Here is a 15,767-nt window from a genome sequence, read left to right on the forward strand (position 1 = left end):
TTTTAAGTTGTGTCACCTACCCAAACTCTGTCCAGAAGGCATGGCTGATACGATGTCATCTGGACACAGTGGAGATGTGCTGGTTACAAGTCTCTAGATTTGGAATGTTTCTGCTGGAATATCAGCTCCTTGCATACATGGTAAACAGCTCACTCAGCCTTCCCAAGCCTCTTACTTCCTTTATACAGTAGAATTACTGCTCTTTCTTCTACTATTGGGTCCTCCTAAGAATTGTACAACAAATACTCAGTGTGGTATCAGATGCCAAAAGAGTTTTAGTAAGTTTTAAACACTGTTGTTGGGATGGTAATACACCAATAAGCACGATTAGATAACCCAATGCTTAATACTTGGGTTCTAAGGTCAGGTGAGCATATTCTATTAATTCTTCTTGCTTCCAAATGTCAAGATAGTTTCCTACTGGAATTTATCAAAAAATTATTAATCAAAATTATGTTATTTTAATTATTTGGTACTTACTAAAAATGCTTTCAAATGATGAAAATTCTATACACTAAATTTGGATTATTTTAATTTGCAAGATTTCAGAAATTTAAGTTAATGGTCATGTAATTTCGAGGTAGAAATACTTACTGTTTTCATTTCAACTCCAAAGAAATTGTGTTGAATTCATAAATATCTCAACTGTTACAGATTTATACAATGATTTAGCAGAATTATAATAAATATGTTTAAAGAAGGTAAATACATTTTACATTTTCTAGGATAAATACCTATAGATATATCTACTTGAAGCATATGTCCTATTTTCCATTTAGATAACTATTGCTTTAAATTATTTTAACATATTCATTTACAAAATAGTTGTCTTCTTTAGTTGCTCTCAATCTCAACTCAAAATGATCTGTCAATCATAAATATAAGGAGAATGTTGGGGCATATAATAACTTCTGAATGTTAAGCAAGTAGAGCTTTTATCCTAAATGTATCTTATGGCTCAAATTATTTTTTATAGATTGAAGTTAGTTCATATTTAATGAGAGCCAAGCATAAAAATGAGTCTCTTGAATCACAACCGAAACAGGATAAAATGTTGTATTGTTTACATACTGTGACTGCTTGAGATAAACCTCCATTTCCCTCTTTTCCAGGTCGAGTTTTAGCTCAGGCGAGTGCCAACGGGATTATCCATTTGCTGGATCTTAAATCGGGGCAAATTCACAAACTGGTGGGCCACGAGAGTGAAGTGCACAGTGTGGTGTTTTCCCACCTGGGGGAAAATCTGTATTCTGGAGGCTCTGACGGCACCATTCGGTTGTGGATCTGATCAGCAATAGCACACCCTGATGCAAAGGGCATTCCCTCTAAGGCTTAAAAATGTTTCATATAGTCTGCTCAAATGCCAGCAAGTAACTGGTTAAAATGACCAATAAATAAAATATTTGTTTTAAAACAAGCTTTGGGTGAATAATATATGGACCATACTATCTCAAATAAAAATTATAACTTTTTGTTCATTTTTCTGTGTGTGTGTTTTTTTTTCACCCAGAATCTTTCACTTTCTCATCCGGTTATGAATTTAGAGACAGGGCATCCTTGCTAGGAGGTTGGAAGAAACAGCTTTACAATGACGCCTAATGACAGACTAGATGAATTACAAGACATTGATTTTTAACGTTAGAGAACAAACTGCAGGAAAACGCGGCTACTTTTTTTTTTTTTTTAAATCAAACCCAAGCTGCAGAAGACCCAAAGTTGAATTATGTATAGCACAAGGAAAATCTTTCTATATCCAGAGGGCCAAATAGAGTCAGAAAGCATACAGTTTCACAGATTCTTTGACAATGAGTGTGCTTTATATATTAGTAATAACCAACGACTGCAGATGGCTTAAATCTAAAGGCAAGTCCCTGGAACTTTCATCTCTGCAGCCCATGCAAGAATGCATTAGATAAAATTAACATCTTTCTAATTTTTATTGTGATTTAAATGCAAATAAGTATCTTGCATGCAGAAACTCCCCCCTCCCGACACACACCCCATGCTCGCTCTCATCAGCTGTATCAAGTGACTGCCTTAGACAACACTACAGCCTGGTCCGCGGAAGCAGCTGGGGGTTTCGACCAAGCTGGGCTCAGAAGCCAGTTGTTGGCGCTGTCCGTGGTGCTGAGGAATTCCCGGCTGCCGGCAGGATGAGCTCCGAATCAGCAGTCTGCAAACTGCTCACAGCGATGCCAAACCCCAGTTAAAGTTGCGCCTTTGCTTCACATCCACAGTTAGAATCTTCTGGTGTGTGAGGAGGGATTCAGTCAACATACTGTGGACGATGCTGATGCTTCTGCTGGTGGAGTGGGCTTTAAGCTTCAGTATGCTGTTTCTGTTTGTGATCCTCAGAGCCTAGCCAAGTCACCTCTACTGCCGTAGCAAACACTGTGTAAGTGAACTCATGTGTGGAGGAGGCGTAATCAGCCAGGAAATTTCATAGAAGGATCTAAGAAAATGCTAAAAATAAGTTCAACATGATTCTGCTACCAGGGTCCGGATTTCCACAGGACCAGCATTGCTTCTTGCTTTGAATTCTGAAGACAGGTCCAAAGCATATTTCTTATGTGTGTCTGCTGTGTTTCTCTCTGGAAGGGTGGGAGACTGCTTCTTGGCTGTGTTTTGAAATGGGAAATAGAGAGGATGGATTGCCTTTAATTCATGCCTGAAAATGCATTCTTTGGGTGACTAAAGAGGACCGGCTTACCTAAGAGATACCTGACCTTTAAGTTCAGATTGGTCTGTGACCCCCAGCACCACCGTTAACCTCAGAGTGACTAGGTAAGTGAATCTTATGACATGAGTTGTGCTTGCTTTCTCAGAGAAATAGATGCAGTCATTTTAAATCATATGTAGCAATACAGGGAGGGGGTAAAGTTTAGCTGGGAAGTGAGCCTCAGTTTAGCAGTGTTTGCATTCTGATTTGAAAAATCTTCAGATAATGCTGCTGTTGTATTTCCCTAACCTCCCTATTTTTAAATAGTATTCTAAATGGTATTTATTATAAGGAAGGTTCTTTTGAAAATAGCCTAAGAACTTTGTTTCATTATTCACATATTCCTCATAATAAAAGCATGCTTAATGTTAATATGAAGAAAAAACCCCACCCTTCTATCTATCTTGCAGTTTACATTTACTGTAACCTTGCACATTAATGCCTACCTGTGGCTTACAAAATGATTCTTTTCTGCCTGGGTCATTTTAAAAGCAGAATCCTGTCTGTATTTCACATGGCTTTTCTTGCATGTATTGATAGCTGCCGCTGGACAATGTGAGGAGGCACGGTAGCTTCCTTGCCTTGCAAGATAAACTTTCTATATATGTGAGAAGTGCATCAATGCTTTAATTAGTAAAACATATATATGCCTTTCCAGAAGCTTCTCCTCTGTTTGTGGCCTCTGTAGTAATTTAGAAGAATAAAAATGCTTTGTCAAAGGGAGCTTCCAGTTTCTCAAGTAGAATTGTAGGTTTGCATTTTCTTGTTCTGTCATGACTCATTATTTTTGACATATTTTAGGGGAAATCTATCTCCTTTATCATTACCCCAAAGGAATTCACCCAAAAGAAATTCTAATATCAGAGAATATTGGAGGAATACTAATATCAACCTTGTCTGAAAAGAGAACGTGAATACATTGCCTTCCATTTTACTATTACTCTAATTTGCATATCTAACTTAGGATGCAAATATATTCTAAGAGGTTATGAAGTTTCCTAATATCATCTTCATCATATTTAATTATCATAGTTGTATGCTAGCTTGAAAAGAAGTGGTTTTTCACTGTTTTTAGCATACTTTGGAAATAAAACATTGAATGAAACTTAGACATCATAAAATACTCTACATACAATCTTAGTGATATTGGCAGAAAGCCAATAGCATTTAAATGATGAATTAAATATTTTACAACGATTTTCCTTATCTGTTCCTCCCCAAAATCATAGTTTCCCCAGAACCTTTACATAAGTTAGCTGCTCTAAATATTCAAATAAAACCTCATTACCAATATTTACTACCAAATACTAACACTCAGGGAGCCTACAACAGTTATTGCTACACAGATAATAAGGCATATAGTCTGTGAATGCCCATGTTTCATTATTAAGAAACTTCCACAGAAAGTTTTTTTCCTGACATCTTTGTCTAAATTAACTCAATGAAAATATATTTTCAGTAGCATGTGAATATTATTCATATTATATGTGAATATTATTCATATTACATGTGAATATTATTCATATTACATGGAAAGGATCAACTTCAAATATGACATGGTTATTAGATCCCCATGGCTATAAAAAGTTGTAGATATATCTTTCCTGCCCACTAGGAGCTTACCTCTTGCATAAAAATAATGATGTGTAACAAGAGTAGAAATGACTGTCTTTAACAAATCCACATAAATAAATTTTAATTTTTGTATCATGTAGATATATTTTCTCTTATTCACCATGATTTGTTGTGCTACTTCTTATATTCAGTGTGTTACAATCCAGAATATGGGCATGTGAATGAAAGCTTCTGTACTGGATCCATCTCATTTAAACTTGCATCCAGCTGCTGTTTAAAAAGTTCCTTTGCTTTTAGAATTTAATGCTTGACCCTAATTTCTTGTTTTTTATGCAAGTTACTATAACATCTACATTCTATTACTGACTCATCTAGTTCAAAGAAAACTAGGGATGTAATTTCAAATATCCATGAGCTATATACCAGTAACTACTTGCAATCACCCTTTAAGGCTCAATAAAACTACTTCTTACAATGTACAAAGAGCCAGACCATTGAAACTCAAAGGCAAATTACAACCTGAAGGCCCCAAAATAAAATAACTCCATAAATTAACTTTATTGAAACATATATTGCCAAAGTCCACTATTCAAACTTTACAATAAAGTATAGGCAGTTGGATGAACTTAGTTGATTTGAAGTCTCAGTGTCTTCCAAATTGAATCCATACAAATGATTTAAAAGCATGGGCTTAACTGCATCTTTATTATCTTTTATATGTCAAATTATCTTTTAAATATTTATTTTCAGCCCACCCCTCTTGCATTCCCATGGAAGGAGCTGAGTGTGTTTAATATTAGGAGAACATCCAGAAGTCTGTGAGGAGGGGGATGGCTCTTCATATTCATGAAGCTTGCATACTTCTATTGGTCATCCCTGGATTGGTCACCTCTGCTGCCATCAGTCACGAAGACTATCCTGCTGATGAAGGTGACCAGGCTTCCAGTAATGACAATCTGATCTTTGATGACTATCGAGGGAAAGGGTGTGTGGATGACAGCGGCTTTGTATACAAGTTGGGAGAACGGTTTTTCCCGGGGCATTCCAACTGTCCGTGTGTCTGTGCCCTAGATGGACCTGTCTGTGACCAGCCAGAATGCCCTAAAATTCATCCGAAATGTACAAAGGTGGAACACAATGGATGCTGTCCCGAATGTAAAGAAGTGAAAAACTTTTGTGAATATCATGGGAAAAATTACAAAATCTTGGAGGAATTTAAGGTATGAGTTACCCTCCATATTTATTGAATTCTAATTTTCACTATAACATGCTTAGCAAATCTAGAAAGCATATAATTATATGCCTTTATGTAGATATGCACCATGGTTGACAGAAAATCCTGTTGGTTTATTGGTCAATATTTCACGGTAATTTTTTTTTTCAGAAATGTTTAATATCTTCTCATTTTTAACACTCAAAACCATTCTGTGTTTTTACAAAATATGTTTTGAAGACTGATGGTTTGGAGGATGCATCTGTTAAATTAATTGTCATATTGTTAATTTTCTGGCTTATTAGTCTGTATTGGGAGCCATTTACCAATGGCCTTGACATATTTGTCTACTGTGTAGACTTGTACATGCTACAGAAAAGCACTCAGAGCTGTGATCTCTACATCAAGAAATGACACTGGGCCTTCTTGTTTTAGAACATAGTTCAGCAGTCTGCTCATCCAATGTTTTATTCACAGGGCTTCATAAAGAACTGAATTTTTATCATGGCCTTCAAAACAGAGAAGTCAACTTTTCAATTATATGACACTTAGTTTTCCTTTCATCCTTCATGTCTTATTTTCAAATAACATGGAGTTTGCTTTTATTTCTTCTGGAGTTCTCTTTTATCTGGTGGCTAATTTTAATTAGAATGTCCTACAAGCTATATGAGTCTGGGGAGCATGAATTAATATATCAAGAATATCTTACTTAATTGTAATGACAGTTTGTGTCTTGGAGTATCTTTCATGCTGAAAGCTTAATATGAAAGCGTCTTATTTTATCAAAGTTCTGTGACATAGGGTTTATAGCATTGCAGGTAAGAAACAGGCACAGCTGATTTTAAGTTTGCTTGTTTAAATTTGGAAAGGAATGTTCAGTTTGTAGACCTGAACTAACTACTCTTTCTACAAAGTAAAATGGTGGCAGGAATCAGCATGTGGCAGAAAGATTTGAAGTGTCATCATTTGGGAGTTTGGAGTGTGGCTGTTTTATTATATTCATCCCATTCTGGGCTATGAGTTCAAACTTGTCCCAGTTTATACAGGAATGCCTGGATTTTGTGCCACATTCTATTGCCTATGAGGAAAAGGGGTTTTAATGCTTAGAGCAACTTTGTTAGATGTGTTATTCTAGAGATTTTTCTTTTGTGTATTGTAAAATTTTGCTATGCAGTTATTAAGAAGTAAAAGCTAGAGACTTTAGTAAAGCTATCCTGACACCAAGTGACAGTTAAGAGCATACTATCATATAGTGACTAATGGCAATATTGCCTTTAAAATATTGTATACAGTTTGGCATAAGTTTGTTTTGCTTCCAGGTAGTGAAGGTAAATATAGTATTTAACACATTATAGTTTGTAGAGCCATGAACAAAATCTGTGGCAATTCCTATCTAATGTACACATATATGTATAGTAGAATTTTTCTGGAAATAATATCTAGCTCAAACCAAGATCACAAGAGATAGTTTTTGGTAGATAACACTCGGCAATCAGCATTTAATATATGAAACAATTGATAGTCTGGTTTATGAATTTAGTCAACTTACCCTTCTATATACTAGATTTACTTAAACAAAAATATAACTTTAAGAGCTAGAGAGATTGTTCAGTGGTTAGGAGCACCAGCTGCTCTTCCAGGGAATCTGGGTTTGTTTCTCAGCACCTACATGGCAGCCCACCATCTCTACCTCCAATCTCAGGTCATTCAACACCCTCTTCTGGCCTCCTCAGGTACCAGGCATGCCTGTGGTACACTGACACACATGCAGGCCAGCACTCATGCACATAATAAATAAAAATGTTAAAAAGGTACCTGTGTTACCACCTCAGACAACACAATACATATGAACGAAACATTAATTATTCTTGTGCTTCTAGTTATAGCCCCAACATAGTGTAATTCTTCATGCAACATCCCTTAATAGCAAAGCACATATACCTTTCTCTGTCAAAGGATTATTAAATATATATTTTTTAAAATTTCTCTATCACAAAGGCATGGCCACAGAAATATGTAGATATTATCTAGGGCAAACTTGTGGAATGTGGAACTAAGACCAAGAAAGTTTGTTACCTCCCTCACAAAATCATCCATCTGTTTAACCTGTTTCTTAATACCACTTTCTTGCGATTAAATCTACTCAACTTCCCAAAGCACTTTTATGTCAAGGTCAGAAACAGCTGGATTTGAAGCCCAAATTCCTCAGTGAGATGTAAGATCTGGCCCACAATAGTAAGACCATAAAATAGTCATTGTAATGATTAGCTCCCTTATAAAGAGATGCTAAAATATATTTAATGAAATCATTAGCCCTAGGACAATGAGAACATTTGAGTTGAATAGAGAGTTCTTCTTCATTCTCTGTCATTCTCAAATAGGCAGGTATTTACTCTAGTTTCTAAATTTTTCTGAGTCTTTACTTATATTTTATAAATAAAATTCAGCTTTAAAATAATTTCAGATAAAGTAATTTAATATCTTCTATAAATGTTGTACTTGGCCATATGAACTATACAACTAAGCAAACACTAGACAAATTCTATCATCTTCACTTGTTCCCAACTTCCTCACCAGGAACAAGTAACCAATATTTAAAGATTCACAAAACTTCTTTATAATGCTGCTGATACATCATTGAGGACATTGTAATATGAGATATTCTTTACAATAATATATTCATCCAAAGAGCATATGTTATACTGTTTACTATGAAGATACTATACAGTCGCTTGTTCTGGAAATCAAAGCATCTAGAAGCTAATGTGCTAACAAGAAAGGCATGATTAATGTACAACTCAAATGAAAAGAAAAACAGTCACAATTGAGTTAATGGACTAAGTGTGCTGGCATACACTTGCAATCTAAGCATTTTTGAATCAGAGACAGGGGGGTCATGGGTTCACAAGGCCAGCCACACAACGAGACCCTAATTTACAAAATATAAATGACATTCCTTTCATTTATGACTACAATGCCAGTATCTGCCCAAGACTTAGGATGTGAAATGCTTATCAACATAGCATGAGTCTGCCAAAAACAAAAACAAAACAAAACAAAACAAACAAACAAACAAAAACCAACATCAACAACTTCTTTCTTCAAGATGGTCAATGTTGGGCTGTCTTTTAAAATGATCAAAGTTGATATGGGGATATCAAAATTCCCAAAGAGGGAGAAACTTCTGGAGCAAAGACAGAGCCTGGGAAGAGCGAGGCCTGAAGAAGATGCAAGGGTGTGAATACCAAGATCTGCGGCTGGCTCTGAGGCTGTGGTGTGTGCCAACGTTAGGAGGAAGCCATTAGAGCATCTGTCCACAGCGTTTAAGATTAGACTTAAATATGATTTTATTCCCCAAACAACATCAGGAAAAGAGATACAACTGGAAAATTATAAACATTCCTGGGGGGGGGGGGATCCATTTCCCTTTCTATGTATTTCTCATGTATGTAAACTTCAAAAGTAGTTTAGAATTTCAAAAGCAAAGATCAAGATTACGCATATAGACAAATATAAAGATATTAGGGTAGTTTTCAGGGTAATATCTGACATCCCTACCGATAATCTAAAGCAGTGGTTTTCAACGCGCCTAATATTGTGACCCTTTAATACAGTTCCCCAATTTGCAGTGACTCCCGACTGTAAAATTTTTTACCTCATAACTGTAAATTTGCCACTGTGATGCATCATAATGTAAATACTGATACATAAGATATCTAATATATGACTCCTGTAGAGAGGATCATTTTACTCCCAAGGGGGTTGAGACCCACAGGTTGAGAATGACTGGTTCAGAGTTGGCTCATCAGCCTCTTTGAATCCCTTCCTAACAGAAATCCTTCCCTGTGTGTTCACTCATGGTATTCATTGTTCACTTGCCTACAGCCCATCTTGATGCCTACTAAACAACTCCAGGTAAGAAAACTAAAGCATCACTCCATAAATGTATTGTAACTAAGATAGTACAACCGAAATCTGGAATGGCGGGAAGCTTGCCCATATAGCTCCCCACATCTCCCATTGACTGCCACTATCACGTTACAATTACTCATGTTAAGAGGGGAAACAATAAATATATAAAAAAAAAAGATGGGGGCGCCTGATCCTTCTACTAGAACACACAGGTTTCCTTCATCACAACGAATACTTTGGTTTTCTTTCTTACTTCCTGTATTCCTAACTGTAAGAATAGGGAAATTAGAACAAGCATTCACTTCTCTCTTTTGTTTTGTTGTTAGTTGTTGTTTGTGGCTCCTGAGGTGGAGGTGGCAGTGATGGTGGTAGTGGTGGTAAATAGTGAGCAAGATCACGATTGAACATAAAAGTAGAGAGATTCACAGACTGCCTTTAAATTCCTTGGATCTGTTTCAGCTGCTACAGGTTTAGAAAGAGTGATCCCCGAGCAGCCCAAAATGGTACATACTATTCTCCAGTGAAACATCTATTTGAACTTGCTTCCGCTCCCTAATATCTCTCTACACTGCTTCTTAAAGCCGGTCTTGGATGGCTAGGGTTTTACTCGTGAGGTTTCTTCCTGAGTAGTTGCCAAATACCTCGTTGCCATTGAATCTTTTCTGATCAGTAAGTTTGCGGACTGATCCCCATATGTCTGGATGGGAAGAACAGTGCACTGTGTAAAGGCTATGAGGACTCATTCCAGTTATTGATGCAGGAGTAGGAGATAGCTGCCTCACTCTACTCTTCTGGAAAACTCTATAAACACCCCAGTATTCTGATGATGTTATGTTAAGATAAAGGTCACTACATAGCAGGTTCTCCCATCTTCTGTTTTGATGTTTACCCAACCAACACGGAACCATACCTCCATTGTAATAAAGTTTATAGTTAATGAATTATAACAGCACGTATAATGGCTTATGTAGAAAACACTGATTAGAAATGTAAAGGTCTGCCTCGGCTCCATGCTCCTGAGTAACCCAAAGGAGAAGTCATTTATTTGGAACAGTAGTTTTATAACTCTCACTCTGCAAGATTTAGCCTTTGTGGATATTTCTTTATACTTTAAAATTTGTATTAATTTAGTTTCAGGTCATACACTGAAGGTTAGACTACATGCAGCTGAATGAGGTGTTAGCTTTAGCATAACCTGTTTTACTTTGAAGTGGTTCTCTGTAGTCAATATCCAATGCCCCAAATTCAGGATTCAATTTGTCCCAGCTCCTTCCTTCCCTGTCGGGAGTAACTTTTGTACTATTCCTATTAGTAGACAAAGACAACTGATAAGACCTACTTTATTTTTTTTTCATTTGGAGGATTTAGTATAAATATTTTCTCTGGTACATATTTTTGTGTGTGTTGTTAACCTTCAACAACATTAAAACATATTTTCATGTGGGGTACCTTGTTTGTGACCTGAATTTTGTACTTAGTTTTCATATCCTGAAGAATTAACCAGAGGACATAAAATTACTCAACATTCAGAATGCTTTGCCAAATCATTATATCCATTAAAAAACAAGTGGATACCAGCTGGATTTAGAATTGCCTTAGCTTGTTAATGGGTAGATTCACAGGAGATACAAATACTAGCTCCATCATTATCTACTAGCCTATCATGAATGCTTAACATTATAGTATTCCATCTATTAAAATATTTAAATGGGAAGTATTTTTCAATTTGTTATTGTCTGATTATTTTGTCAATATGGAAAAAATGGGAGGCAACATGTTTTGGGATCGAGGGCAAGGTATTTTAAAGAAGGGGACAAAGAAAAGCTAGAGAAAATTTTCAGCTGAGAAATGTAACTGGTAACAACCTGAAAACCCCAATATATCACACACCACTCATCCACTATTATATCAGCACTTACAAATGTCAAAGGAACTACGGAATGCTTTATCACAAGATAAACACAACCAAAAAGTATTTTTTTGCTGAAGTGTATACATTGAGTTGATTTGAATAACAGAAATGGATTGATTCTGAGTCTATGGAAGGGTTTGTTCCTATTTTTTTTTTTTAAGTTATCCCTTAGAAAGTCTATACAGTCTCAACAAATGGGTAGTAGAGTCTCCAAGGGACATAAAGATCCTGTCCAAAGACAATCCAGGAGAAAATCATAGTTTTATGTAGCAAAGATGACTAAGGTTTTTTGTGAAGAGGAATATAATAACTTTTAGCTCTGAGAAATACCTGTTTGGATTTTCAGAATATGCGGGGCCTTTGAACAGGAATGTGGTCTGCAAGTAAGTTAGGGATTAGTTTTTCTCTCATTACTGCTAGATGGCAGAGTAAGTCACTACTGCTATTTACACAGACACAGCTTCATCACGTATTGAGCAGTATCCCAAGACTCTGAGTGGAGATCTCCACCAAGGCTTATGCCTTTGTAATTAGTGATCCACTATTTAATTTTTATGGTCTCTGGCCAATTTCAGATATTAGAAGATAGTTTTATGAAAACAGTCTTATGAATTCATGGTGCCACTTTTTCTCATGAAAATATACTTCAAATTTTTAAAAAATTCACAAAATATGCTAAGTCCATCGTTTATTTATTTAAAATAAATAATGACAACAATAATAATAAATAATTACTGTTTTTTAAAATGTCCCAAACAACAGAATAGATTTCTATGAATAAATTATTTTCAAGTGGGTAAAATATCCCCTTGGCAGTCAAAGTTTTCAGTTTTAAATAATAGTCCTCTGGCATGTGGGTAGGTACCATATAGGTGGATTGCATGACAGTTTCTCATACTCACCCAGTAAAATTTACTGCTGTTCTTCCTTTTGGAAGATGCTATTATTAATGGTTGTAACTTTGTGATAAGTATGACATCGGAGATTTGTGACTGGATGTTCGTGCCCTATGCACATGGGGAGGCTGTTGTTTGATTTATAGCCACATCTGAGATTTTCAGGGTATGTTACTGTTAGTAACTTACTGAGGTCAGCCTTAGGAAGTCTGCAGTCATTACTGCCCATTTCTTATTAATGCAACAGTAGTTCAAAAGATAGGAGAATGTCTACCTGGTAATTGCTCTTCTAAATTCAAACTCCACTTGTATGTATTAAAAGCTTGCCTATCTTTAATTGTGTGTATATGCTCAATGAAACAGTAAAAGATGCTAAACAATTGCACTCTTCTTTTTCATAAATCTTATTTCCTCTCATCTACATAGTATGTACAAGTTTTCAGATTAATATACATAGTCTATATAGTCTTCATTGAAATTACTACATACACACAGTAATATGTATTTGTGCATGTGTATGTGTGCATGTGTGTGTGCATACACATGTATGTATGTATATGTGTTCTTTCCTTATTTGAGATGTGAGGTAAATCTTTTATTTCTACTTCTTAAAATTCTAACCACAAATTTAATTTTTTTCACTCTGTTTTCCTACTCCTTGGTTTATCTATCAAGCAGTAAAGTGTGATTCATGAGAGACAGCACAAGAAAAACCTATCAGTGTGGGGTGTTTTGTTTTGTTTTAATTTTTGCTTGTCTAGTGCTCACATAAAGGCTCAAGACAAACCAGTAAGAGCTGATGGAGACGCTTTGGGCTTGCTGTCTCAAACAATGGCTCATATTAATTGAGGACCTGCTTATTCTAGAGTCTGCACTTCGGACCTTATCACCGCTCCTGATTAGCATCAGTAATTTCATTCTGACACACCTCTATTGTTGCTATCCTTGTCTCTAGTCTGCCATAAAGCATATCACAATAAAGTTATCTTCATAAGGGCTTAATGACATCATGAAAAGAGTGAAGAAAATACTAAAGGGCCTAAGGAAGCCATTCACATCCTTAAAAAGATCTCAGATGACCTTATTTCGTGCTGGTAAAAAGTTGTCTAAAACGTATAAAAGTGCATTGAATGAAACTCATTATTTTCTCCATATTGTTCCATCTGTGCATGAACCCTTGTTTTGTTTTGTTTTGTTTTGTTTTGTTTTGTTTTGTTTTGTTTTTCTGTCTATAGCATCAACATGAAAGTGTCACTACAAATATCCCCTAGTAATAAACACTATCAATAACTTGAAGGGCATATTATTACATATCAACTTATTATGCAATTAGGACAATTTAAAAAATGTCTTTTTATAGGCATGTTGATGCATGCCTATAATCACAGCATTTGAGAGGTGGAAGCAGGAGGGTCAGGCATTAAAGGTCACCCTTAGCTACATAGCGAGTTTAAGCCAGCCTAGAATGCCTGGCACCCTGTCTGAAAAAAAAAAAAGAGGGGGGTGGTAGGAGTGGCTAGGAACTACCTTAGCTAGTAACTGGCTTAAAGTGGTTAAAATGCCTTCAGCATAGCTCTGAGGCCTGGAGTGTAGACCACAGAACCCATGTTAACACCAGCTAGTTTTACAGTCTAACCAAAATCCCAGCTTGTGGGAGGTAGAGGCGGTAGTCCCGGGAACAGTCTAGGTACCCAGATTGGCCATATAAATGAATTCTGGGTTCAACTGAGAGACTCTCTCTGAAGGAATAAGATGAAAAACAATCAAAGAAGACTCCTCATGGCAACTTCAGGCCTCCACATACATACATGCTTCTGGCCTCCACATATACAAATACATATATCATATCCAACACACACACACATAAAAAAGTACCTGGTCTTATTAAACAGGATTTGGGTTTAAGTTTTAAAATCATGTCTTTATGAGAATTCTTACTGTATTTTCTGAGCATGTATGTATGTGTGTGTGTGTGTGTGTGTGTGTGTGTGTCTTACTGACTTTACAACTTTAATTTCATAAAAAAAAAACTTTGTTTGTTAAACACCTTTGTTGTAGAAGTGATAATATAAAGACTGACCAAAATGTCGTGGAAATAAGATAAAGCCACAGCTCATTATCTGCAAAAGCAACATTACTATATCACTTTCCTATGGGTTTTTATTTTTTGTCACATTTGGCTACCGTCACCTTTAATAAGAAAGTTCAAGCCGATTTGCATGTTCTGTTCCAATAAATATGTTGTGTGCAAAGATTTATTTCACCCAATTGTCTATAGAAATGTGATATCATGGTTTGTCACCATGGCAACCCAGAGTTACAAGTATACAAGAACAATAAAATATTGGCACATCTAAAATCCATCTTTGATGGAGATTGAATACAATTTGTGAAACAAGCCTAAGTTTACAAGGGCTGGGAGAGAAAAATAAATCCTCTCTATAATAATGAAAACTTCTATAGTTGGACCAAGTTATATTTGTTACATATATTTTTAAATATCTATTATTAAAATTATATATAATATATTTTAATATTTAAATATGTTATTACTTTAAAGCATTCAAATATATTTTAAAATATATTTATACATATTAGATTCTACTTATAATTATTTTAATTGAATCAACTTTATACCAGAGAGTAACAAACAAATTAAAATAGGTACCCTTGGAAGATATTTTGACAATTTTTAGAACTACAGTTGATGTGGGAAGGGGAATTGTGTTTTCACTCAGTAAATTTCTGCCTCTCACTAAATTGTAAGAATGGCTTGTGAAAAATGGATACAGGGCACACAAAAGCTTGTAGGTCCATGGTATTAGAATCAGGGTTGTTGCTAAGCTGGCCAGTAGTCATGTGGTGCCTGTCAGTACAGTCAGTCCCCTATGAAGAGATGCTGCAAACATCTGTGTCTCTTGACTTCTTCCACTTTTACCTTGATGTTTAAATTGTTTGCATCTCAGAAGTGATACTAAAACTTCCCAGAATGTTCTGTTCTCCCAGCTTTAAATTTCTCTGTAATAATGTCAGTTTTAGAATTTCCCTGTTATGTGGACTTTCAGAGTGTTTTGTTGCCATCTCAAGTGACACGCGTAGTAATAGTTATCAATGGTTTTCATGTCACCTGAATTGGAGAAATGATGCATCTCAAAAGGTCCTTTAGAAATGCACAGTACACAGTAGAATAGTAAGACCAATAGACTATGTTTAAAAAGACCTGTGAGCTAGTGTAGATCTCTCAACTGCTAAGAACTCAACAGCCAGGTAAAAATGGACTTTAAAGCAGGTTCCACCACTGAGCTGCCAGGCAACTTAGGCACACATTGTTTCTCTTTTTTGCTAGATGTCCAAGTGTCCCAAATAAAGATCCTAGGAGTTGGTACTTGACACACAATATGTGATTCATAAAAGTTCAATGATGGTTTACTACCATTGCTACTACTTCTTAATTTAATAAAAAAATCACTTTTATGTGACAATACAACACCTCTTTCCCTCAGACATCTACTAACATCATTTTCCATTTATTTAATCATT

General features: G+C 35.8%; 2 protein-coding genes across 7 annotated transcripts in view; both read left to right on the top strand.

Annotated features, from left to right (window-relative positions):
* Spag16 (sperm associated antigen 16) overlaps window positions 1-1,478 on the top strand; it is an 898,261-nt gene extending 896,783 nt beyond the window's left edge. For both annotated transcript variants that reach the window (NM_029160.3, NM_025728.4), the window contains one exon: window positions 1,113-1,478. In NM_029160.3, coding sequence (NP_083436.2) covers window positions 1,113-1,288 — 176 coding nt within the window. In that variant the 3' untranslated portion in view covers window positions 1,289-1,478. The remainder of the gene's footprint in view (window positions 1-1,112) is intronic.
* Window positions 1,479-1,784: 306 nt separating this feature from the next.
* The window catches only part of Vwc2l (von Willebrand factor C domain-containing protein 2-like), a 163,500-nt gene continuing 149,517 nt past the window's right edge, over window positions 1,785-15,767 (top strand). For 2 of the 5 annotated variants that reach the window (XR_373257.4, XM_006496064.3), the window contains exons 1-2: window positions 1,785-2,784; window positions 5,045-5,514. Coding sequence is in view for 4 of the 5 variants with exons in the window: in XM_006496064.3 (XP_006496127.1) it covers window positions 5,125-5,514 (390 nt within the window). In the remaining variant the exon portion in view is untranslated. The remainder of the gene's footprint in view (window positions 2,785-5,044; window positions 5,515-15,767) is intronic. The other 3 variants (NM_177164.3, NM_001310658.1, XM_006496063.4) reach the window with 2 other exon arrangements.

This window comes from Mus musculus, chromosome 1, assembly GCF_000001635.26.
Source record: "Mus musculus strain C57BL/6J chromosome 1, GRCm38.p6 C57BL/6J".
Taxonomy (NCBI): domain Eukaryota; kingdom Metazoa; phylum Chordata; class Mammalia; order Rodentia; family Muridae; genus Mus; species Mus musculus.